This window comes from Falco rusticolus, chromosome Z, assembly GCF_015220075.1.
Source record: "Falco rusticolus isolate bFalRus1 chromosome Z, bFalRus1.pri, whole genome shotgun sequence".
In the NCBI taxonomy this organism is placed as follows: domain Eukaryota; kingdom Metazoa; phylum Chordata; class Aves; order Falconiformes; family Falconidae; genus Falco; species Falco rusticolus.
In genome coordinates, this window is record NC_051210.1 from 24,708,340 (window position 1) to 24,732,948 (window position 24,609).

The 24,609-nt window shown below is 37.3% G+C and overlaps 1 protein-coding gene across 2 annotated transcripts in view; it reads right to left on the minus strand.

The window, feature by feature from the left end:
- The window catches only part of MAN2A1 (mannosidase alpha class 2A member 1), a 121,182-nt gene that overhangs the window by 25,331 nt on the left and 71,242 nt on the right, over positions 1-24,609 (minus strand). For both annotated transcript variants that reach the window (XM_037372756.1, XM_037372758.1), the window contains exons 13-19: positions 21,962-22,127; positions 19,860-20,090; positions 19,627-19,749; positions 11,402-11,516; positions 5,481-5,614; positions 4,266-4,407; positions 288-421 (exon numbers count right to left, since the gene is read on the minus strand). In XM_037372756.1, the coding sequence (XP_037228653.1) occupies positions 288-421; positions 4,266-4,407; positions 5,481-5,614; positions 11,402-11,516; positions 19,627-19,749; positions 19,860-20,090; positions 21,962-22,127 (1,045 nt within the window). The remainder of the gene's footprint in view (positions 1-287; positions 422-4,265; positions 4,408-5,480; positions 5,615-11,401; positions 11,517-19,626; positions 19,750-19,859; positions 20,091-21,961; positions 22,128-24,609) is intronic.

Genomic DNA, 24,609 nt, shown 5'->3' on the forward strand with positions numbered 1-24,609 from the left:
AAAAAAAGAAAAATAAAATTAAAAGAAAAAAGACAACTGCCACAACAGTACATGTGTTGAAGTGTGAGTGAGAAAGCAGACACTGCAGGTGTTTGTGTGAGGAACAGTGAAAGATTAAGTCTTTCCAGTAAGAATATGCAAGCAAGTTGACAAAACTCCCTTGGAAACTATTGTTTCCTTAGTTCTACTGCTCATGGAATAATTTCTTTACCGAGTTCACTGCTGCTGCAACAGAAATAAATATTTGTATCTTGATTAGCCAGAAAAATCCAGACATTGAATCCTACCACATCTGTTCCATGTCTTCTTTCTAGCAGAAGTCGGAAGACATTAGCTGTAATCTTGTTATCTTGGACACCTTGTCCAAGGCCACGGTTGTCATCCTGCATAAGACGACGATCCATGATCACTTCCAACTGACCTGAAAGATCAGTAGAAGAATTACAGTAGTAACAAAAATATGTAAAGCTTCTATTAAGCTTAAGAAAAATACTCTGAAATATAACTATAAAGAATCATCATTTTTCTCTTGAGTATGGAGGAGTATTAGCAGATCAATACTGTTAGGACTGAATATGAAAACAGTTGGGCTTCATCTGTTTAAAACCTTTCAAAAATTTTTCACAAGTCTTTCAGCAGAAGGTCCTACAAATTTTTGACATAGGAGTCTAAATAGAAGTTTAACATGAAGTTGTTACTGTTAACTATTATTTTTAACAAGGAATTTAATAGAAGTTTAACATGAAAAGTTATTACTGTTAACTATTATTTTTAACAAGGATGCTGGGCACATCAAGTGATCAAAGAGAAGAATCACCCTGAGTAGTTGCAGCTGTATAGAGAGACCTTCCATAAAGGAAATTTTCTTCATCTTACACTCCATAAAAGAGGCACCTCTCTTTTTCCTTTTTCTGTTTCACAGTTGGAGGCAGAAGGAGAAACAGGTAGGCAATATGAGTATATAAAACCTCACAATCACTCCTCCCTGTAACGATATTTTCACTTGTGGGAGTAGGAAAGAACTTTGCATTAGATGAATACTGAGTAGAAAGTTGTGAGTTTATACTGAACTGTAGCACTGCCATTCAGAATAGCTCTTTTAGCATGATGTTTAAATCATAAATAGCCTTACGGAAGATGAAATGTGTATCTTTTCAGGATTATACCTCCAGAGGGAAACCAGTTCAGATATGTAATTAAGGCTGTTATGGTTTTTGCACACGGAATCTTCAAACAAGCATACTTGCTTCCTAAATAAAACTGAAGACTGAAGTACTTGTTTCCTAAGTAAGAAATGCACAATTTAAACTAGTAGGAATGGCTGCATAGTGAGACAGTCTCTTTTATACTTCTTCATTCTTCTACAAATACACATCCGATTTTCCTGAATACTTTTTCTTTCCTTCTCTCAAGTAAAAACAGATGTTTTGTATCCAGGACAAAAGTCAGTTGGCAATGAGTAAGAAACAAATTACCATTTTGAAGTAAGGTATAAGGCCAGGACTGTGCCTCAAACTGATGGTCTTTGTACGAACAGTGCACGAACACTGTACGAACCTGGCCTGACAGACAGATACGATGTCTCTGAAAAAAGCTAGAACCACCACAAACCTATAATAAAATTTTGTCATAGTTTTCAAAAAAAAGTTAGAAGCTCTAGATCTAAAACTACCTAACTATCTTTCCAACTTTCTTCAAGAAACTATGATAATGAAGGCCAACAAAGCAAAGCTTTACGATTCTTAAGGTGATTGCGAACAGCAAATACAACAAAAATAATCAGTGCTGCTAAAGTCAGTGATAAAAACCATTTCAAAAGCGCGTCAAAGATTTAAAAGTTTTAGGGAAATTTCTGGGTTACAAATGGTAAAAGTGTATTGCATGAGGCTTCAGGACATAAGTGATCCCCATCTACCCCACTAATGACACATTAGACTGCAGGGAAATCCACCTCTAAATGACAGTGGTGCATCCCATCTATCTGGAGGTCTTCCCTGAGGCATGGAGGATAATCCACTAAGTCATAAACTGGAGCAGAACTAGATGGAATTTACCAGGTGGAAGATGTTCAGCATCTAACATTAAAAAATGATTATGCATCCAAACCCACAAATGGGAAGAGATGGGAAGTAGGAATACAGTTGCGGCATATGTACTTCACAGATTTTAATCAAGTCTCTTAGAAGCTGATGTTGAAGGCTGATGACAATACAGCAAGAAATACTCTCCATACTGCTGAGATCATCTCACAGCATGAGAGTTAACTGCTCCATAGTAAGGAACCAGTCTCTAATCCAAGAATGGGAAGTGAGAAACAATCGGCTGTTCATACAAATCTCAGATGGTGGCTTATGCCTTTAGACACACAGATACACAGCTACTGAAGGCACTTGCCTAATCTGTAATGTTTTGGATTTTCTTACAGGATCTCTTTGAGAACCTGAAGAGCCTTCAAAAGAAGTGTCATGAAGCATATGACTTTCAGCAGCCACAGAACCTTCAGCTTCATATATGTTCTCTCTTAAGGAGTCCAACATAGCCTTAGGACAAAGGTAGTAAACACAGTTGCTTTGTGAAGTACTATCTAATGGTAACAAGTCAGATGAATTCATTCTCCTTTTGTTTAATGGGCATACAGAATAAATATTTGATGTTTCTATCGCTTAACCTTGTGTGACATAATAGAGCTTGCCAAAGAATGATATAGTTAAGAAATTATTGCTATGACCAGATATGGGATACATCTTTTGCTCTTTTATTTAACTGGAGTAGGGGAAAAGCCTCTAATGTCCTCTGACTGGTATGAAACCAATGCTCACAAAAAGCCAGTTTCTCCCTGATACTGAACTGCAATATGGCAAACAGTGCTAGCCTTAACTTTCCGAACTTGAAGACAGACAGTGCAGGTCTCTCTGGACTTACATGTTGCATTCCTCTGTGATGCAGAGACTAGGATTGTTAAAGAGTGAAAACAGACACTATTACAAGGAACGGAGCCTCTGCACACTAATTTAGTCTCCACTACCTATGTTATGAGTGCCTACAAACATTTGATGGTACAACATCATCAGGCCAAAGGTAATTTAGTTTCTAGCAATGGAAGGCATGAAAAAAAGTGTTTTGGATCTTGTATCAGGTGGTCTTGGAACAAAAGGCTGTATTTTCTACTATCGTTTTATTAAAGCATTGGCCTACAGATCAGTGTTAACTCTTCACCCTAAAATTAATTAGGTTTGCTAATACTTCCATCGATCTAGTACTGTATTCACCTTTTGTCAGAATAGACATTAATACGACATTTTTCTGAAAAGAAACTGGGAAGTAGGTTTTGGCGTAATTTCTGATGGGCTTTTTCTCTTCTAAGTATTCACTCCATTGTTTTTTGAAACAGTGTAAATTAACTCACAATATATTACAGCAAGGAATTATATATCTTAAATTATGGATTATATACCTTATTTTGCCCACCACTTGCTAGCTTTATTTGAATGCCTCCTCTGGCATTCTGGTATATACTGGTAGCAGTATAGACTGAATACCTGACCTGCTTTCAGCCTTCCAGGCCGTTCATCATAGCCTTCCCTGCTGTGAGGGCAATACTGCACCTCTCTTCCAGTTCTTAATATGAATTGATTTTTCTTGGCATCTTATTCATAAGCTCTTTGAAAGTACTCCCATTAAATCTGTGAGGTATGATTTTCCTTCAGAAGAAGTATGTTGATTTATACCCAGGGTTATTTTTATCCTTTATTTCACTAATTCTAGTCTTCAAAAAAGCTTCTACTGTTTTCCTTGACAGGGATTTAGGCTATACTGTGTATACCTTAAGACTAGTGCTTTCAACCCTAAAGCAAACAAATGAATAAAAACCCAAACAGATCAGCATCACATTATGCATCTTAAGCTCTCTGCTACCAGAACAGTACAAAAGAGAAAAAAAGCTTAGTTTTGCTGTTTCATCCTTCAGTTCCATCAGAGTTGTTGGGTGAAAAGTACCTGGTTCTGACAATTTATTGCTCCTTTTGTCTTTTTTGTAATCTCCTTCTTCTGGCTTTAGTTTGAGACAGATCTTCCATTGAAGATGACAGGATCTCATGTGGGAACAACCCCTACATCCTCCCTTATGGATATATTCTAAAATTTGTCAGAGCTGGAGAAACCTGTTTCCTTTCTTCAAACGCTAGTAAGTATGGTAATCTCTGAATGAACTATTTCAGACAGCAGTGAAAGGTAGGCCATTATAATATCTAACAACTTATGCTTACCATTTTTCAAGCTTGCAACACCTAGAGACTGAGCTGAATGAAGTGTCAAACGAACGCCAACATCTTGGATATAAGCCATTGTAGTCATTGGATAGATATTTGCTTGAAGAGGCAATTTGCTCATCGTCAGTCTGGGCTGGATCTGCAGTATGAACACAAACTTCAATAAAATACATTCGTTCTATACATTTAAATTTCAAAGACCTTTTCAGACATTTATCCCATGTGCTTTAGAAGCACAAGCGGCACCAAAGCATTCAATCGACTGTATTATTTAGCTTTTTGGAGATCTGTGGCTAAAATTACCACTTTGGAAATGATAACTTCAATGTACTTTTAGATCAAAGGATATTTTAAAAAAACCTGAAAGATTCATCAAGGGAACCTACAAAAAAAAGAATAATCACAGTTATAGAATGACAAATTTTTTTTCTCCCCTAGAAAGCAAGCCGTGAAGTAGCAGAAAGTTGTTGATTTATAAAGGAAGCTTATTAAAGTGCTAGTGGAATTCTTGAATTTTACCTGAAAAATTAGTAGTAGCATTAAAATTATTTTCATGTTTAAGTAATCACTTTACTGTCTCCAGCAAAATGCCGTACAACACACTAACTGGAAAAGCATTTTTTTAGTCAGCAGGTATGGTTTTCAATGTATTTGCAAAACTATTTCTAGCAAGGAAGGAATGCAAAGAAGAGAAAAATCTTCTTTCTTTCATATGTGCTGCAGAGTCCAAGTAAAGAAAATAGTTGGACTATTTTTCAGCAGATGCATTACCAAGAGACCAAGTTATTACACTTGAAAAATACATCACTTATTTCTACCACAGCAGCAAGCAGTTGTTCTCTAGGTCTGAGTTGCTGGACCTTATGGACATCAAGTGTTGTGCTGCCCAAAGGGCTCTAACTAGACAAACCAGAGGGGAAAGAAGGCATGCAAATATACAAGCAACTACACAGTGGCTTGTCATAACTTGCTGTATTACACTTACGTTAAAAAGGATATAAAGGAATATTTAAACTCCTTGAAAGGAAACAGTTGCTACTTCATCTGGTCTAAATCAAATTTTGTAATAGGTACATTTATAAAGCTTTTCTCCTTTTAAATAATTAGTGGAGTTTAACATGAGTTTGATTAGTATGATGCAAACTCCTTACAGTTGGAAGTATTAAGATAGTAAAAAACTGAGACCCTATGTAATTAATGGACAATAATTACCTGATATCCATTAAGATCAGTATAGAATCTATTTTGACTGTTTATGTCAGATGAAATTCTCATTGCAAGCTCGCGATTATATTCTCCTCTAATATCCACAATATTGGAAACTTCAACAGACTGGCCTTCCAAACCTACATGAAAAAGATGCATTTAAATTTTCTCAATTTTTAAAAGTGATTGCCACATATATAAGAATGACTATGGTCCCAGAACACCATGATCTATTTTTCCCCTGCTAGTTTTCCTTTTCTGTTATATCTAACCAGGTATCTGAAGCCAGTTCCGTTACGTACCATATGATATAGCTCATTGAATAGACAGTCTGAAACCTTCCAGTGACGCAGAACACAATCTATTCATGGTAACAAATGTGGGTTCTGGTAAATCAGCAGGAAACAGTACACAACTGTTACGTGTTGTCTTTAGCAGCAGCTAATACGCTGGGAGCAAGACCCAGGCATTTACTTCTCCCACTGACTCTTAATGCAGCTGTTGCCATTCACAGACAAGACGGAAATTACCAGCTTCTTGACAACAATTGTTCCACTAAGCAGGAGACCAGTCAGCTTTTTTAACCAAAACAGGGAGTATCTACCTTAAGGACAGTGAATTAAGAAACTGCACACTGACATGACCACAAACAGGACAGAAGTTTTTGTTGAAAGGAAAAAAGATGCCTATTTATTAAAAGAATGATTAAGTACCTGAAAATGCAGACAGATATTCAGTGTAATTCTTTCTACAGTGTGTTGCATTGAAAATTAAATACCTTTAATAACATGACCTTTTCAAACAGCTCTAGACACAGTTTGGACTGGAATCACACCATCACTCAGCATCACCACTTCTACTCTTTCTGTAGTCTAATGGGATTAACAATTGTGAAAATAATTCCACCAAGCAGAACAGAGATAGGAAATATCTCTTTGTAGTGAGACAAAATTACATTGTGCTTGTCTGACAGACTATGAACAGAAGACAGTAGAAAGCCAAGAACTGATTAAACTACTCAGTCCTTTAAAACTTGAAGACAGTAGTCAAGAATCTTAGATACTAAGTATTATTTATTTTTGTCCCCAACAGTTCACTGTATGTCAACTAGTAAGACCCAGAGGCATGCTCATTGGTTTGGGCTCCTGAACTGCAGAATCTTTTGCAGTAGGACAAAACACCTTCAAATAAAATTCTTAGATTCCTAAGCACATGGATTGAGGTTAGCGGAACTGTTTTTCATTTTACACGTGTAGTATTCAAATATTTTTAGCAGTTCTGTTTTGAGAGTATGTTGGAATAGTTCCCTTAAGAAGGTCTTAGTCAAATTCTAAAACAAATACTCTAAACATTTACACAATGGAATGCTGAAAGTGTCCACCTGCTTCAATGTTTATGCTATTGTTTAGTATGTAAAATGCAGTCAGGCTGTGACTTTGCCACCTGAATGAGGACGATGTCAGGCTCTGTATTTGTTTCCTCATCTTTTTTAAAATCTGAACGCCACCTGCAGCAGTACCCGCAACTGTTAAAACTTTAAATTTACCAACAGCTACTATATAACAGTGCTAAACAACAACAACAACAAAATGTTCAGGTAATTACTTCTATGTTTCCAGACTTAGTCCTAAAAAAGTGGATGGCTCCACTTTTGACACTTCTAGTCATAGATTTTCCAACTCTTTTAAAGTAGGACTAGTAAAGTATGAGGTCACTGAACAATACAATATTTTAGTCTTCAATTTTAAAATGACCAGACCATGCAAGACCCTCAGCTATTTTCTACTACATAATGTGAGTTAATACAAAAATACCATGAAACATAAGAAGCTTCTGATAAAAAAAGTAACAAAATCATGCTGATACCAAAATCACATGATAAAGGAAGCAGAAAAAGTTAAAAATCACTCATTTGTCTGTTACTGAACAGAGCTGTCAAGCCAGAGTATTATCTGCTCAAAATCAACAGAATTCTGAAGTCAAAAGTGGAAAAAGCAGTGTTTTACCAAAACTGCTGAAAATGCTGTAGGCCTCAGAAGCATTGTCCAACAGCTGGATTGGCCACATGATCAGGCTTTCCACCCCCTGGCAAGCAGGCAGGTTACAACAGGAGTATCAGGTCTTTAGTCAAAAATGAAATATATGTATATATATAGACATATTTATTTCTCTCCACACTCTTTGTTACTGTACGTATGTTGTACGAATTCAAGATACCTTCTTTTAAATGAAGTAATGCTATATAAATAACTTCCCTTACAACACCCAGGATGAAGACCTAGCAAAACGACGATGCAAAGCCATCAATTTTTAAACTTTGAAAAAGGCCATTTCATATGAAAAAAATAAAATAAAAAACACACCATAAAAGTGAACAGAAAATATATTACATAATTGCATATTTTTTCCTTGTAAAAGCTGGGAGCATGGTACAGGACTTCACCATGATGACTGGATAGGTAATGGTCTAAGTACTGAAACAGTGTGATGAAATAAAAGTTAGCAAAAAAGAAAAAAAAAAAAAAGAGAAAAAACTAGATAGTTGTGGCAGTGTGTTCCCCCTGGCCCCATCCTGACTGAATAATGAACAACTGTATTCAGCTCTAAGCGGAGCAGGGAGCTTGCCTTGAGTGGTGTGTCTACCTCACAAAATAGGTAAGGGATGCAGTCCAACACACAAACCAACTGACTGACGCTCAGAGTGAGGCGGGGATCTCACAGCCTGCTGTTGCTCCAGCGAAGGCCAAGACATCTCTGGTACATGTAACCATAAATCCGTATCTGTACTGAATCCTCCCTGCTCCATGCTGAACCACTGGGTCCAACTAACCTTCCTAACTGACACCCTGTTAAGAGCCAACTGGCACACAATAATTTACTATAGTGCCACTTTACCACAAGCATAAAATCTGGCATTTTACAATCTTCCCCAACACCTTCCCCAAGGATGAGAACTCTAAGTACTGGGACAGGTCAATGGGGCCGGACTTCTCTCCTTCCCAAGCAGGGACGCCTCTTTGGTAAGATTTGCACCTCCGACTATGTGGGATATTACCCAGGTCAACATCCTCTTAACTTGAGCTTGATTTTTGCAGTAAGTTGTTTTTTTTTTTTTTTTTTACCAATGCCAATTCCAAACTCATTATATCTGCCACCTTAATAAATCATTTATTTTTTTCAACTTTGTGAAACTGTTTCAGTGGAAGCCCTTGACTGGACTGGCAGGCAAATGTTAATTCTGATAAGTGGCTGTACATACAATCCTTTAGACAAATCTGTTGACGAAGTCTGAGACCAGGACTGGATCCAGCTGCACCTAGACTCCTCTCCGAGAAGGAGTTTAGAAAGCAAGGGGGTCTTTTCTGAACCTCATGACTCAGCCCAAGGGGTGCAGTCTCCATCCCTGTTCTGGCCACTTGTCAGACTCTTAACACAACAATAGCGTACTGTAAAAGAAAGATAAATGTATGTGCTAGAAACTGGCAAGCAAGTGATTTTCACTGACAACCCATTTTCTGAGAACTGTGAAATGGAAGTATAATACTTCTGGTAACTAATTAAAGAAAAGGAAGTATTACAAAGAAATGTATTTTAAAGAAAAAAAACCAACCCCACCCTAACCAAAAGACACTCTTCAGGCTTTTTCCCTCCCTTTCAATACAATACACAGTCTTCATATGTAAGCTCCCTCCTTGCTACGAAGATCAATTTACTGAAACCCATGCAGAAAAGTAACTTTCTTTTCACATTTTTGACAATCTAGTACATCTTGACCTCAAGATAACTTTTTTCATCTAAGCACATTTTACTGATTGATCACATAAACCCCCCAAAAATTAATATTGAAATAAACATGTTTCCTCAGGATCGTCACAAAAAATTACTACATAACATTTTGGTTTGTACTTAAAAGGAATGTGGTCTAGAGTTTGATCTACAATTACTGCATGAGACAAGCTGGCAACTGAACTCTGATCTGTATATGTCATATGGGTAAACTCAATCAAGTTCAAAGTAAGTATGTCATAAAAAATGAGGCATCTGAATTTTAGTTCTAAAGAGAAATACATTACAACTAAAAAAAATTTTAAAAAAAGATCAGTTCTGTGCAACTGATGTACATATTGCTCACAATACTATTTTTGAAACCTAAAAGGAATAAGGGCAAGAGCAAGGGAGACTTTGAAAGTACTTATAGCTCCATTATTTGATTTTTAAGGTGTTTAGAAAGAAAATTATAATATTTTAAAAACCACGCAGACAATTTTGACACCTATAGTAAAAGTAATGCTAATACAAAACATGTTTAAGTTCCTTCAAGTGTTGAATGTATTAGGCAATGCTTCTGTATTTCAAAAAAATCTCACAAGAGTATCCTGGTTCCAGCTGGGACAGAGCTAATTTTCTTCTTAGTAGCTAGTGCAGTACTATGTTTTGGATTTGGTGTGTGAACAATGTTGACAGCACACTGATGTTGTTAGCTGTTGCTATTTGTTGCATGTTGTTGTTGTTTAACAATTATACTCAGTCAAGGACTTTTTGGTTTCCTGGGCCCTGCTAGCGAGAGCGCTGTAGGGGCAGATGAAATGGGGAGGGGACACAGCCGGGACGGCTGGCCTGGGCTGCCCAAAGGGATATTCCACACCATGGGGTGTCGTGCTGAGTATATAACCTGGGGGAAGAAGGAGGTAGGGGGGGACATGTGGCACTATGGCGTTTGTCTTCCCAAGTAACCGTTACGCGTGATGGAGCCCGGCTGTCCTGGGGATGGCTGAGCACCTGCCTGCCCGTGGGAAGTGGTGAATTAACTCCCTGTTCTGCTTTGCTTGTGTGCGCGGCTTTTGCTTTGCTTGCATGTGCGGCTTTTGCTTTACCTATTACTGTCTTAGTTTCAACCCATGAGTTCTCTCACTTCTATCCTTCCAATCCCCTCCCCCATCTCAATACAGGGGGAGGGAGGGAGGGAGGGAGTGGCTGTGTAGGGCTTACCTGCTGGCTGGGGTTAAACCACAACAGAGTAAATACAAAAAGAACAACTGAAAAATGTATGTTTCCTACTTCAACTACAAAGAAATACACTTACGTATTTTAAGTCAAGTTTCTAGAAGAAAGTAAGTTTATACAATTGCACCACCATTTCCTCCCTCTTTTACATTTTTTACTGGCCAATTTAATCATCAAGTTTGGAAGGGCAAAGAGTTTCCAAAGTTACTGTTTTCCAAGAATTTTCTTGCAAATTGGGAGTTGAACAGTAGAGAAACAAAAAATAGAAGCTTTACTGAAGGAAAAGCAAGCAAAACTGTTGTTATGTCCTAAGAGACAATAAAGACTGTATTCAGTGCTGGTGCCTCTCAACAGCCAGCCAATTCTGTCAAAAGCTCTTCCAAGCAAATAAAGAACATAAAGACAAAGCTCACAGATAACTAAAGCATGCCCACAGTTGTGGAGTAAACTAGACCTCACTATTAATGCCACTAACAAAGAACTTTACATTCTTGGCGACTTTAAAGAAGTTACTGTACCTCCATCAGTAAGTTTAAAGCTATGAAAGAAACTATGTTTTTACATAATCTCCAATACATTTCTAAATTTTTTCCCCCTCATTTTCACCATTTACAGCTACCTACAACATTGAGATGACCCAGTAAAGTTTGGGACTTCCTTGTAGGTAATTTATACCATAAAATTTCCTAATACTGAGATGTATCTCCAACAAACCTGTTGAATTTAAGCATGCCTGCTTAATGACTAGCATGATGCTCAGAAAGGGAGCATGGTGCTCTGGACCCATGGCTTCATAAAGGCTTCAGTCTAACAAATCCTGCACTGGTTCAGATGTGCATTTAAACATTAGAAAGACAGATAGGATCCAAGACTCTAGTAACAAAAAATAACTGCTGAGAGAGACAGAATTTCCTAACTCTTACCCTGCACTTTATAGAGTCGCATGGTATGTGTCACATGGTGGAAAAAACATACAACTTCTGAGAAAATCCTTCCATAAGCAACTCTTACGGTAGGTGGATCTGTAAAAATATAAGGCTAAAAAAGGAAAATAGAAAGTCAGAATAATTATTTTGAAGGTTTTGCATAAAAGTAGTGTCAATAAATCAAAGTATTTAATAAAGTCTTTGATTTTTTTAAACTGTTCTATATCTGAGTCTAGTCTAAAAGCTGGGAATTAAAAAATTACTCCTAATCTGAAATTCAGCAGTTTCTCTTCCCAGCACCACTTTTCCTTTAGCTAAAATTAACAAAAACCTCATTACATATCTCACAGGTATTTTATGAGGATTAATGGACACAAGGCCTACAGACAAACACAGCAATGTATTAAATATTGCAAACATCTGGACTGAGCTTTTTTGCATGTGAAATTACACTTGCTAACCTGTAATCATTCTGTAGTTTCATAATCTGTGGCAGACTGTTTGCTCAGTTTACTGTATCAGTGGTACATACTGCATGAGGAAAGCTGCCCCTACACTGTCTTCTGGACCAGTCTAGCATATCCTTCTGAAGCTAAAGAGGAAATTTTTCTTCATCAAAAGCAGCTACAGTTGCCAGGGGAGCCCCTGGAATGCAGAGTAGAATTGGCAACCATTACGAAATCTCCAGAGGCACATTGGGTTCTTAATGATACTTATCAAAGACTAGCAGAAATTTTCTCATATCCAAAAAGACGAAAAAAAAAATATTTTTCCATGTAGTCACAGTCCTTCCAGGTTTTGGCTAAGCAAATGATTGATGCCTTCTTTTTTACAAGAGTTGATGCCAAACTGACCTGTATACACTATATAGAAATACATGGATGGTTGCAAGGGTAAAAACGGGTTAAATATTAAGCATGCAACTACTACTATAGGACAACAGCAATAAATAAAGACTTCATTTAACCCCCCCCCCCCCCCCCCCCCCAACAAAATGCTTGAAAAACATGCTATTCAGAGCGATCTAAGCAGAAAGCTCTTAGAGGGTGGCTGTCCTCCTGTATGTACCAATGTCATAAGGAGAGAGAGCATGCTCTTTTCTCAAGGAAGAAAACCAAAGATCAAATTTATCTTGTGGAAGACATGAAATCAAGATTAGATACATAAAGACAAAACATGGCAGAAAGGAACAAGTACAGGCATGTATCATCCAACCTTCTTTGAACATATAACTATACATACATTCACAAAGAAGATTTCAAGAAGTATTGCATAAAAGAAGAAACTGAAGGAGACTTTTAAACACTAAAAGCCTGCCTTTCTATTCACATATTTACTCTTAAAGCTTCAGGCACAATGCTGTTTAATAAAAGCTTTGCCAGAGCTCCAAGAGGCAACTCTGTAGCTATCAACTGCAGGAATACTTTGTACAGGACGAGGAACCATAGTTGCTTACACTTTGTAAGATGGGTTGTTTTAGGGAAAGGGGGATTTTTCTACTGATCATCTTACAGCAATGTTGAATTCAGTTAACTAGTACAAAAACCCAAATGAGGAAAGAGTCTTTTGGACTTCCTGACTTGTTGACATGAAAAAATGATGGGATACTGGGGTACTTCCAAGATGTCTCATCTTGTCAGTAAGAGAAACACGTATTACCTATTATGCAAAATCCATTTGCTAACAGAAATATAGCAGTAGTATTGTATTAGGAGGACATGAAGCCAGGTGAATTAATATCATGGGATAAAGGAAATTTGAAGGCCAGATCTTAGGTTAGAATTTGAGCAGACTTTTGGGTTCTCTTATTTCCATGAAAAACGTCAAAGATGCATAAATGTAGACTGAATCTTACCCTTTCTTCTGACAGAAGAGATTGCTATCTATCTGCTTATCTATTGGACATAGGCAGCGAAGACAAACTCATTCAACTAGACTACATGCTCCTAGAAGTATATGTTTAGATTAAAATCCCATGGAGGAACTGGATTACTGACAGGAAGGTAGAATAATTCATTCTTCTTCAAAATCATACCTACAAGATAGCACAATGTGAAGATCCTCAGGTTAGCAATGAAGGACTGAAACAGCAGCTAAAGGAACTCTCAGAAAATGATCTGAGAAATCTGAAGCCAACAGGCCTCAAAAGATTATCAGAGCAAATACCCTCACCAATTATTACCTGGAAGAATACTACTTACATGAACAGCAGCCTGCCAAATACATTCTGTTAGCAAAGTAACACCTATTTCATGACCTTATCTCTGTTGTTTTTTAAGGACATTCTTCATTAGGGCTCTCACTGGAGCTATCCAGGACCAAACTACCAAAACAGAGATACTAGATGAGGGACAAAGCAATGCAAAAGGCTGTGCAATTACTAAAAAAAATTACCTGAACTTTTTATTTGATTTTTTTTTTAGAACAAAAAGTAAAAAAAAAAATAAATACTTGAAGGAACTTTGTTACATTGAGCTTGTTAGTATAAAACATGATGGTGACGTTGACAACAGCTACCAAAATACATTATTCCCATAATGGTAGAAAGCCAAAATGAGATGCATTTAACAGCTCCCTGATTCTGGGATATTGTCACAAACACCAAATTCACACACCAGATTCTCCAAGGTGGACATGTTGCCACATCAGCTCCCCAGCTGAAGATAAGAAGCAACCATACTCATTGCTCTGAACTGTATGGAAAGACGAGGTGATACTGAAGAAAAGGAATTACACATTATTTTGCAGATATTGTCTGAAACAACAGAATTTTTTAAAATCACAATTTGTGATTCCATTAGCACATGCATTGAGAGAAATGCATCAAAACCAGTTTGCAAGCCTCTAATTCAGACACAGCACAGGGAGAATATACAAATGGGGAAGGGGAGTTACAAAGGCACATGGTATCATGTGATTTTGGGGGTTAGACAAGTTTTCTGACACAAAGAGTGGAGATATGATGTACACTCAAGTTCACACGGATGCCTATTGCTTCCTGACTGTTGGGCGAACAGGAAAAATGAAGAAAAAATATGGTACTATAAGAACAGGGAAGTCTCCTAATTAATTTTTCATGTCTAGAAAAGAACTGATGCTAGAATGTGATTTCTTAATAGTTAGCTGGAGACATATGGAGTTCAGAACCTATAAAGAGATAACTGACCAGGTCTGCCACACTGAAAACAATTTGGTGAATCAGGCTTTTAAGCAGGAAAACATCTTCACACACTGAATATGCAGTTATTCTAGCATCTTTGTAAAGATCCTTGGTGAGATGCACAGAGGCCTGTGAAATAATCTTGGTCCTGGATCTGAAATATAAAGATACTTTCGATGTGGAAGTCTGACCAAGGGGCAGAAATAGGCCTCTTACTACTGAGACACAAACCACTTTCTAGTTGGAAGGAACAATGATAGAGATATATTTGCAAAACTGACTGTACAAAGCCCCAGTCTGAGTTCAGTATTTACTCTGGTTTGAGTGGGAGCCTAGACTAAACGACCTTCTAGCATGAAGGATTCTGTGATTACTCAGACCTTAAAATAGGAATAAAAATACTTGGGTCTCATATCCAGTGGTCGTCTCAAGACTCCACTTCCTAAATAGCTACAATGGATAGTGACTGTAAAATCTGTTCCCCTCTGCTCCACTGGAAAGGGGTTCCATTTTACAAGGTTCAGCAGCCTGCTGTGGCAGGTTTTTTTGAGCTTGGAAAGCAGTATTTTCAAAAACAGGATAACAGAACTATGGGTCAAAGGGTCCAGAAACCATTTTTCAGTACTCATATTCAAGAGAAATATGACAACTTCCCCTTGAAGGAAATAAAAAAAAAATAACCAAAAAAAAAAAGTAAGCTAGACATTTAAGGGAGAACATGTGGAGCAAAATAATATCCCATAACTCCCCACGATATCTTAAAATACTTGTCATCGAATCAGGTGCCAAAGTACCAAGAGGCAGAGTTAACAGGAGAGATACCTTCACTTAAAGGTTTGCTGGCTGGCATAGAAGCTGGCATGGCATATTGCAGCCTGAAGGCATGAAGCATGGGCAATAAGCCTTTCCTGTTTAGTCAAGTGAAGCACTACTAACCATCTTACTGTGGCCTAGAAATTTCTGGCAGTGCAGCACACTGTTGGTGTGGAAGTCAAATAAGCTGTGCTCAGAAACAAGTTTTACAATGCTGAATTGCTCTTGATATGCCTGAGATTTTAAAAAAGAATTCAAGACAAAAGTCTTCAAGAACAGTTGCTTCTCAATAGCAGATTTCCCTTCATTTGACACAGTTTGAGATCAGACTGGGCTGGGGCAGGGGGGTGTGATTTCAAAAAACCCAAAAAACAAATACTATGAGTTCTTGAGAACTGTTTGAAGAATTATGTGGCAGAAAAGAGATGGCTGTCATTTGAACACTTCTGTCTCCAAAACCAACCCCACCAATATGTGGGACAGAGTTTTAGATGATGGATACGATACTTGAGGAAAATGCATAGCACCGAGGAAAGAACAGACATTTCAAAGACAGCCGATTTCTGAATATTGTGAGCACCCTCCAGGTAGTGGTGCCTACATATTTGTCTCTCCCCGTTATCAGGCATACAAAACCAGGGGAAGTATTAAAAGTAAGGACACTTATGCTTGAATGAGGATCCTCTGCCCTTTTGAGAGGGAATATTTGAAGATGTATAGATACTGCAGGATACTCTACATGGCTAGTCTCTCTCCTTTTGGGCAGTGGAACACCCTAACCTCGTCCACAAAAATGTGGAAAGATATCAGTATCTTTTCCTTAGGCTTGAAGGCCAAGCATTTAGGTAACTCAGATGTGTGTTCTTCTCTGAGAAGTAGAGGTAACGGGTAACCCTGACAGATTAAAAAAGGACCTGTCAAAGTTTCTTGAAGCTAGTAGCAGCAGCTACAGCTATACAAGTCAGAGACCATCACCAGTAAAGGAAGTCTAACCATGGACACAAAGTGTGAAGGGGAAAAAACCAGGAGAAAAGCTCTAACAGTAGAAATGCTGCAGGATACTTTTTTAAAAAAATAATGTATCTTTTCTTATATATTCTGTTAGCACATAAGTACCTACAGCAACTAGTATATACATGTGTGCACAGACACAGCTGCCTGAAGGAGAATCACAACTTCCCAATCTGAGTCTACCAAAAAAGTCCTCTTAGATTCTGAAAAACTCATTTGTAAAACAAGAAAATGAACCGCTCACATTGATCCCACAAACACTTAGCATCTGACTCTTTGGAAAAAAAGGGCTTTGTTCTATTCCCTATTGATACTGAACATGGCTAGTAAGTAGGTCATCACGTATTGACTTCGTCTTGAATATACAGAAGAAAAACAGACATTTAACTATTTCAAAGTTTACTGAATACTGGGGTTTTTTTCCTCCACATCTAAGAGATTTATGGAGTCAGCCACCCTTCACAAAATCACAAGAGATAAAAACATGTTTTCCCTCCACAGGCAGGATGCTTTTGTTTGTATTTATTGTAAGGTTCAAAGACGTCCCTTCGTTCCAAACCATGATAACACTGGTATGTAGTTAAGCAGCACTAACGCTTAAAAAAATTAAAATACTGTCTGTCTTTTTCCCTGGTACCTTGCTTTTTTTCTGTTTTGCACAAAATACAAAGACATGGTAGGAGCACTGTCTTATCTCTAGGCAGCATGGAGCCTCTGTTCTGTGTCACTGTCCTGGACTTCACACTGGTGTCCTGACCTGAGACTGCCACTGAACTACTTTCACACTTCAGAGACAGCAGAAATAGAATCATCCACGGTCAAGACCTTATGCCACAACCCAGAGAGAGTTTTATGGGGAGCTGTCTAGCTGCATCATGGCAACATTTGCCATGGTGTCGTACAGCCTTAAGTCCAGCTATTCCTTCCAGAGCAGTGACAAAGAGTTACTGGTGTACCTTCTATTTGATGCTATGTAAATTGCTGCCATTAACCCAGGTCTCTGCTGATGGCCAGTTTAGTGCTGGCACTAGAGGCTTACCACTTCTTAGCAAGAATGCACTCTGCAGTGCTCTAGACTGATTTTAGGTCAGCCATAAAGACGATTAATTCAAGGGACCTTTTGAAAGATGCAGATCTGTGTACACTCTAGTAGACAGATTACCATTTGCAAAATACATAACATCTACTCGTGACAGCCTACTGATGACCAGAGCTACATGGTATGTGTCAAGTGTTCTTACGTGGTTTTAAGCCACAGTCTGCAAAGGTAGCATGTTACAGCGCCAAGTTTCCAAAAATAAACTGGCAGAAGAATCCAAGACCAAAAAGGTTGTGTAAGTACTACAGTAAGACAGAAAATTAAACTAGATGAAGAAAACATTTTCTGAATATTGCAGAACTGAAAAGAAAGGAATCAAAACACTTACCAGATGATAAAACAACCAGTTAATAAAGGCAAAGAAAACATAACTGTACTCATACCAGAGGAAAATGACCCAACATCAAATGCAATTATTCTCTGCAAAGTTTGCAGTAACAGGGGGACAGGAAAAAAAAAAAACACCTAGCCAAAAATCAAGAAAACTGCCAGTAATCTATCCTATTGCGACTCTGCACAATGACTTAGAAAATGTCAATCCACCTCACACTGAGAACCCTGAACAGATGGCATTTCTTCTGACAGAAATCTTCAGTTCAAAATGTCTTAGAAACTACTAAAGGATTACACAGTTTTTCCCAATGGGAAAATCTAATTAATGTTATTAAAATGCAAGTCAAATGAGCCTTAATATTAATGAAGCAGAATTTTTAGAAATATAATTATTTCATTTTTCTTGTATAAAAAGTTACAAAAGCTGAACACACCACCCTTTTTAATGTTAACTAAAAATGCACTTTAATTTCATTTTTCATAAAAGTTCAATATGTACCCTATTTTCTAACTGTGCTTGAGGACAGGGGAAAGACTTTTTCTGATTAAACCACAGCATTTCGCTACGTAGCTTTGTCAATATTTTTATTAAGCAAATTCAGATGTGTATTTAGAATTAGATGTTAATTAGCAATTATTGTTTACATAAGCAAAAGACTAAGTAGCATCCAAAATAAAATTAGCTAAAGTGTGACCATGCAGCTGATGAAAGGTAAAAATAATAAAAAAATGCCCTAAGTGATATTGTTCAGGTAGTCACAGATTAAAACACTGACAGGTAAAAATTAACAGTAAGTGAAGCCTATTGAACATTACTAATGGAAACAACTATGGGACTAAATAATACTAAATAGTTTAAAACTGCCAACTCACACTCAAACCATGTGCTTCTAAAAGAAAGGAAACTGTTCTGTCCACTTGCAGACTGATTTACACATGTAACAAACAAACAAAAAAAGATTACCCCTCCTTTTTTCCAGATGTGGTAAACATAGAACTCCTAGTTTGTTTTATACATGCAACTTAAGTTTCCCCAGGAGAAACTGGGCAGAAGAAAAATGCTGTAAAGTAGCTAGCTTCTTAAAAGTGTTCATTATTTCATCGTTTGCTTTCTGAATTACCACCTTCCCAGTTCCACCAGTGGTAGAGTCTGCACGGTAATTAAGTCAGTGTAAGAACATTGTCACTTCTGAATTTCCAATTTGAAAACTAACAGGAGTATGCTATTACCCTCCAATAATTATGCAGCTAAAAATATTGATAACCTTAGATAAGTAAATCAGAACAGTTGCTTGTTACAGCGTCTTTACATTCATCAGTTTGACTCAGTATCTTATTTACCACATTAAACTAAATATGCCAGTATCAGCTAAAAAGGTACTACACTCTGAACTGAAAGTTCCTAATTCCCAATCAAGAAATCTTAAAGATCAGAAAAGTGAAGAAATGAAGAAATTAAACAGTATGTCCTACACCTTTTCAGCATAAGTGAGTGAAATTATTTTATTGATAATGAATGGTCACATCTCACCTGATTTCTTGCAAGGGTAGCAGCTTGGTCCTAGAAAGTTTTTTGGTGAATCATAAATATTCTGAAAATTTTTACACTTTCAAATTAATGCTATGTTTTTACCCAAATGTACAGTTAAGTAATAAGTTCTGCCAATAATTTCAAAAACTGATGCCATTATTTCTAGTCACACAGTTGTATTTCAGGGTTGGAGAAAACTAGCTCTTCCAATCAGTATTTCCAGAACACTTCAAGTTACTTAGAGATTAGAATCTCTTTGCAAACGGAAGATTTACCTTGGCATCTCCATCTGGTAAGAAGAGATAAGCTCCACTTTTATCACGGTTACTTGTAGTTCCATACCAAGCAAACTCCACTTTCATTTGATGATTTTTACCGTCTTCTTTGGTATTTATTTTCTAAGGACAGAGAATTATGTTTAAAATGGTTAACACATTTGAACTTCCACAAATAAGAACAGAAGTTCTTAAAAAGGTAAAACAGTGCTTCAAAATATAATGCAACACACCTCCAGTAATCCAGACATTCCAGAAAACCACAGTTTCATGTAAGAATTTTCTAAGATTATATTATCCACAGAATTCTGCATCTCTTTTATCTTGAAAAGTCTGTCTGGCTTCTCCTGCCTATTATTTCTCATGTATATATTATAGTCTGCTAAAACTGCTTCTGAACTCTGAACCTCCAAAAGCTGATAAACTCCAATCCCCAGAGGCGGTAGATGTGCCACAAAAGAGATCTGTTGGGAGCAAAGAAGAAACTGTTATTAAAAACACTAAAGTATCAACTTTTCATACTGAATATGCGCTCAGACTAACTCCTTTTGCTTCAGTAATTTTAGAATGGCTTAATTTTCCCCACATTCCATAAATGAGTATAATACTGCAAATGACATTCCAAAATTAATAGCTGAAGCACATTAAGAAGACTTAGCAAAGAAAAATGTCTGCATTGCTAATTTGTATAGCATCAAGATCACTGTTACATTAGTGCAATAATGATTTTGAATCTTGTTAAAAAAAAGAATGGTAGCTGCGATGTGCAGTTCTGAGCATCTTTCCTGTGTATTAAAGATGCGTGTTGAGCACATCAAGTGCACACAGATCCTATTTATCACTTAAGTTGCATTTAAAAATCCACCAATTTAAATAGCAAAATAAGGCAACTGTCTCATTGTTAGTCTCTGGTTATTTAGGAGCTACAAAGTAACCTGCACAGAAGAACAATATACAAGGTAGATTTCCAAAGCAATATGCTCAGAATTTGAGGTACTAATACGTGATTTTAGTTCTTCTTCCTCAGGCAATTAACAGTGTATTATTTAGTATAATTATTGTACTGGTTTTGGCTGTGATAGAGTTACACATTTATTCACAGTAGCTCATATGGTGCTAGGTGTTGGCATCAGCAGTGTTGGTCACATAGGGATGCTTTACCCATGGCTGAGCACTGCCTCTTCTGCTTTTCACGCTGCCCTGCCAGCGCGCAGGAAGCTGGGAGCTGACCAAAGGGATGGATCATAGTTGGAACTGACCAAAGAGATACCCCAGGCCACACAGCATTGTGCTCAGCAATAAAAACCGGGTGAAGAAGAGGGGCACGTTGGGAGTTACAGCCTTTGTCTTCCCAAGCAACAGTTACAGCTAAGCCCCACCTTCCTACGGATGGCTGAACACCTGCCTGCCAGTGGAAAGCAGCGAATGCATTCTTTATCTCACTTTGCTCACATGCAGTTTTTGCGCTACCTATTAAACTGTCGCCTCAGTCCACAAGTTTTCTCACTGTTACCCTTCCAGTTCTTTCCATCTCACTGCGGGCAGTAAGTGAGCAGCTGTGTGGGACTGCGCTGCTGGCTGGAGTTAACCCACAACAGTTATCAATAATTATCCATTTGGAGGACAACTGAGACACACTTAACTGAATTTTCTTCACAGAAACACTATCCTGAAACAAGTCCAACTTGGCTCCCAAGTCAAAAGGAATCAGACTAAGAATGTAAGCCTGAAAGTAACACAGTACTATTATATTACTACAAATACAACAAAATACAGTTTCTGATGGGTGATCATTGAGGACAATCTTCTATAACGATGTATGACTCGGACATTCTAGGAAACTTTGTTTAAAACCAAAACCAACAGGTGGACTCGAAGTCCTCTGACTAGCTTGAGTACAAGAGTACAGCCTCTATATCTGGAAGATAAAAATCAGATTCTAACTGCCTAAGCCATTGTACTTAAAAAAACTTCCACCTGGAGTACTTGAGCACATACAGACTGTCTGACTGTGTGTATAGACCACCACTTGAAGGAAAGACAGCTTTGGAAAGTTGGAGTAAAATACACACATCCAGTATTTTCTGTTCATGCAGCTGAAACAGACCTTTTAAATGTAATATACTATCACAAAAGTTTAATAATTTATCAGATTAAGAAACATTAATGCTAAATACATATGTGTGGGGGTTTTCCCCTTAAAATGACTTAATGAATTAATGGCATTATCTGCAGAAGACAGAACTGCGAGTATTTACAGTACGCCTTCTGTTTCTTCAACTGTGAAGGTACAATACCTATCAAAAGTACTTTAACGCTTTTTAAAGCGGCATACCTGATATGCTTCATGTGATACTGTAGTTGCTCCATCCCAAACAGCATTAACCTGGACAGTAACAGGTTTTCCCAAAGGAGATAATATTTTAACCCTAGGTGAATTCACATTGACTGAAACCACTGAAAATCGCTCTTGTTCTGTAGGATTATATATCAAAAGGTACCTGCAAAAAACATATTTGCCAAATTATCTTTTGGCAAAAAACCTTCCTCCTTCAGGTTTAATATTATTGCACATAAATTTTATGTACAGAGCGTTAAAACAGTGTTAGAACAACAGGTACATACCACAACAAATAAATATGCAAAACATAACCAGGAAACAATGGATATTTAACATCAACTCTGGCAGACCTCATCTTCTTAATGCTATTATTTTTCCAAGAAATTTTAAAAATAACTTAGAATAGAAATACTTCAATTTCCCATCTTAACTACTAAATTATTGATAATAACAGTTGCAAGCACAATCAAGACATTTAAGGGCATTTAAAATTTATTTTTCAGACTGAACTATTAAATTCTTATCCACAGTTGCTCTCCGTTTAACATAACTTAGAAACAATGAAGCAATGAATAAAACCTGCTGTACATACATATATATCTGATACATTTTCTTTAAAGCAACTAGTTTCTCTCTGCTATAAGGGAAATTTTTAAGTAATTATAATTTACCAAATTCCCTATGGCAATTGTCTGTGTATACATTGAAATCTTTCTATTAGGTACATATGGAATAACTATTTTTTATGTAACCTTATGCCTGTTCTTCCATTTGAACACAGATTATGTTACTACCAAAAGAATCGGCTCTGAGACTGAATACAGCAACTTCGTTAGCCTATACATTTTTTATTACAGGTTTCTATGTTTTAAGATATAGAAAAATAAATATACTAGAACATTTGTGACTCGTGCATCTGTAGGACTATCATTATACTTGTCTTTTCATTGTCAAGCTCAAAGAATGCACTATTTACAACTGTCCCCTGAAGTTTCCCTCTGCTCATTTCATCCTTTAAAAAAATTTATATTTCACAGTGAGAAATGTTCTCGCCGAAATTTCTAATAACTTCTTAGATACACAGTAGAACCAATATTCTATCTTCAACCTCTTTGACCCTTCCTGATGTAAAACAGTTTACTTCATTAAATCTTATGTTTCACCAGTTTTCAAGATATCCACTTCTTACTCATCAAATCACTCCAACATTTCTTCTAAGTAGATTCTCCTTATTGTCTGCTCTGTTTTCTACACAGATTGCTCAGCATTTTGTGCATGATTTTACTTCTCCTCCTTTCATATCTTCACCTTCAAATGCAATTACCACCTTCACAAATGAAACTGCTTCATCTAGAATTGTCTCCTTCCACCCAAACTAGTAATCTCATTGTCACTTAGATCTTTCAAGTTAGACATCACCTGTAGCTTGAACCTCCTTCCATAATCTCACCTTCTGCTTCTAAGTCTTCCAAATTCCTTACTCACACATGTAGACGCTCTGTGCTCCATTATTTGCTAGCCTGGCACTACAGTACAGCTAAGGTCCTGCTAATAAGTCACATAGCTAAACCCTTTATTCTCTTCTCTTTTCCAACATTAGCTCTAAACAGGGTAGCCCTCATATATAGACCTGCCAGAGGAGAGTGAGGTCCCATAAAGTCTGACAGGCAGTGGACAACACTACTGAGATGATACTTTGGAAATAGTGTAACAGCAAAATTCAGGGCTGAGAGGCAGCGGCAAACTGCTCAGAGTTAATTAGGAGGTACAAATTTAACTCTTCCTTCTTCTGGGACAGAGGACTTTACACAATTACAGTGTAAAGTCAGAGACACAAAGTTAATCCACTACTAAACTATCAATGCAATACAGACGCACAAGGAAAATCTCCATGATGCTGGAAAACCTCACCTACTCTCTTCCAACCTGCTCTTTGGTTGTGGTTTGGTTTTGTGTTTGGGTTTTTTTTGTTTGTTTTTGGTTTTTTTTTTCAACACTACTACTAATTTTAACAAAAGCCATTTTGCACCATGGATACTCAAATTCTTATAAACACCAGCCAGTCTACCATTTCCCCCTTATCTTTTCACTGGCTCCCTCTTTTTCCCTGCACTGAACTTAGGCTGTTTATCTTCAATTTCATAGCTTTTCACCGCTACTCTGTTACCTCACAATCATTAGGAATGGTCAACTCCAACTTCTCATTAGCTGAATAAACTAAAATCGGAGCGATGTTAGCTTTTTCTATCAAGAACCTTTGGATCACCTGCCATGCATAGAATGAACTTCCCATAAAAAATTATTTTCCTTTTAAATCCTTAGATGAAGATTCCTGTATGTTGTTACATCACAACTTCTGTGCATAACAACTGTTATCCTTGCATATTTCCACATCTAACTGTGGTCAGCTGCCTTCTAGCACAACCAAAAGCACTCTGGGATGCCCTTTTTTAAAGCCCTGTTTCATGTTGAGGACTTACAGATCACTAGGCAACACAATAGTTAACCATATTCTTGGTCAGCTTTCGGAGTCTTTAAGAACTTACGCAAGGCTTTGTGAAAGCTTCCTCTAGACATGGGTAGGTCATTTTACACACCTGCTTAAGTGAAGATGTCTTCTTTTTTGGATAAGATTTTAATTA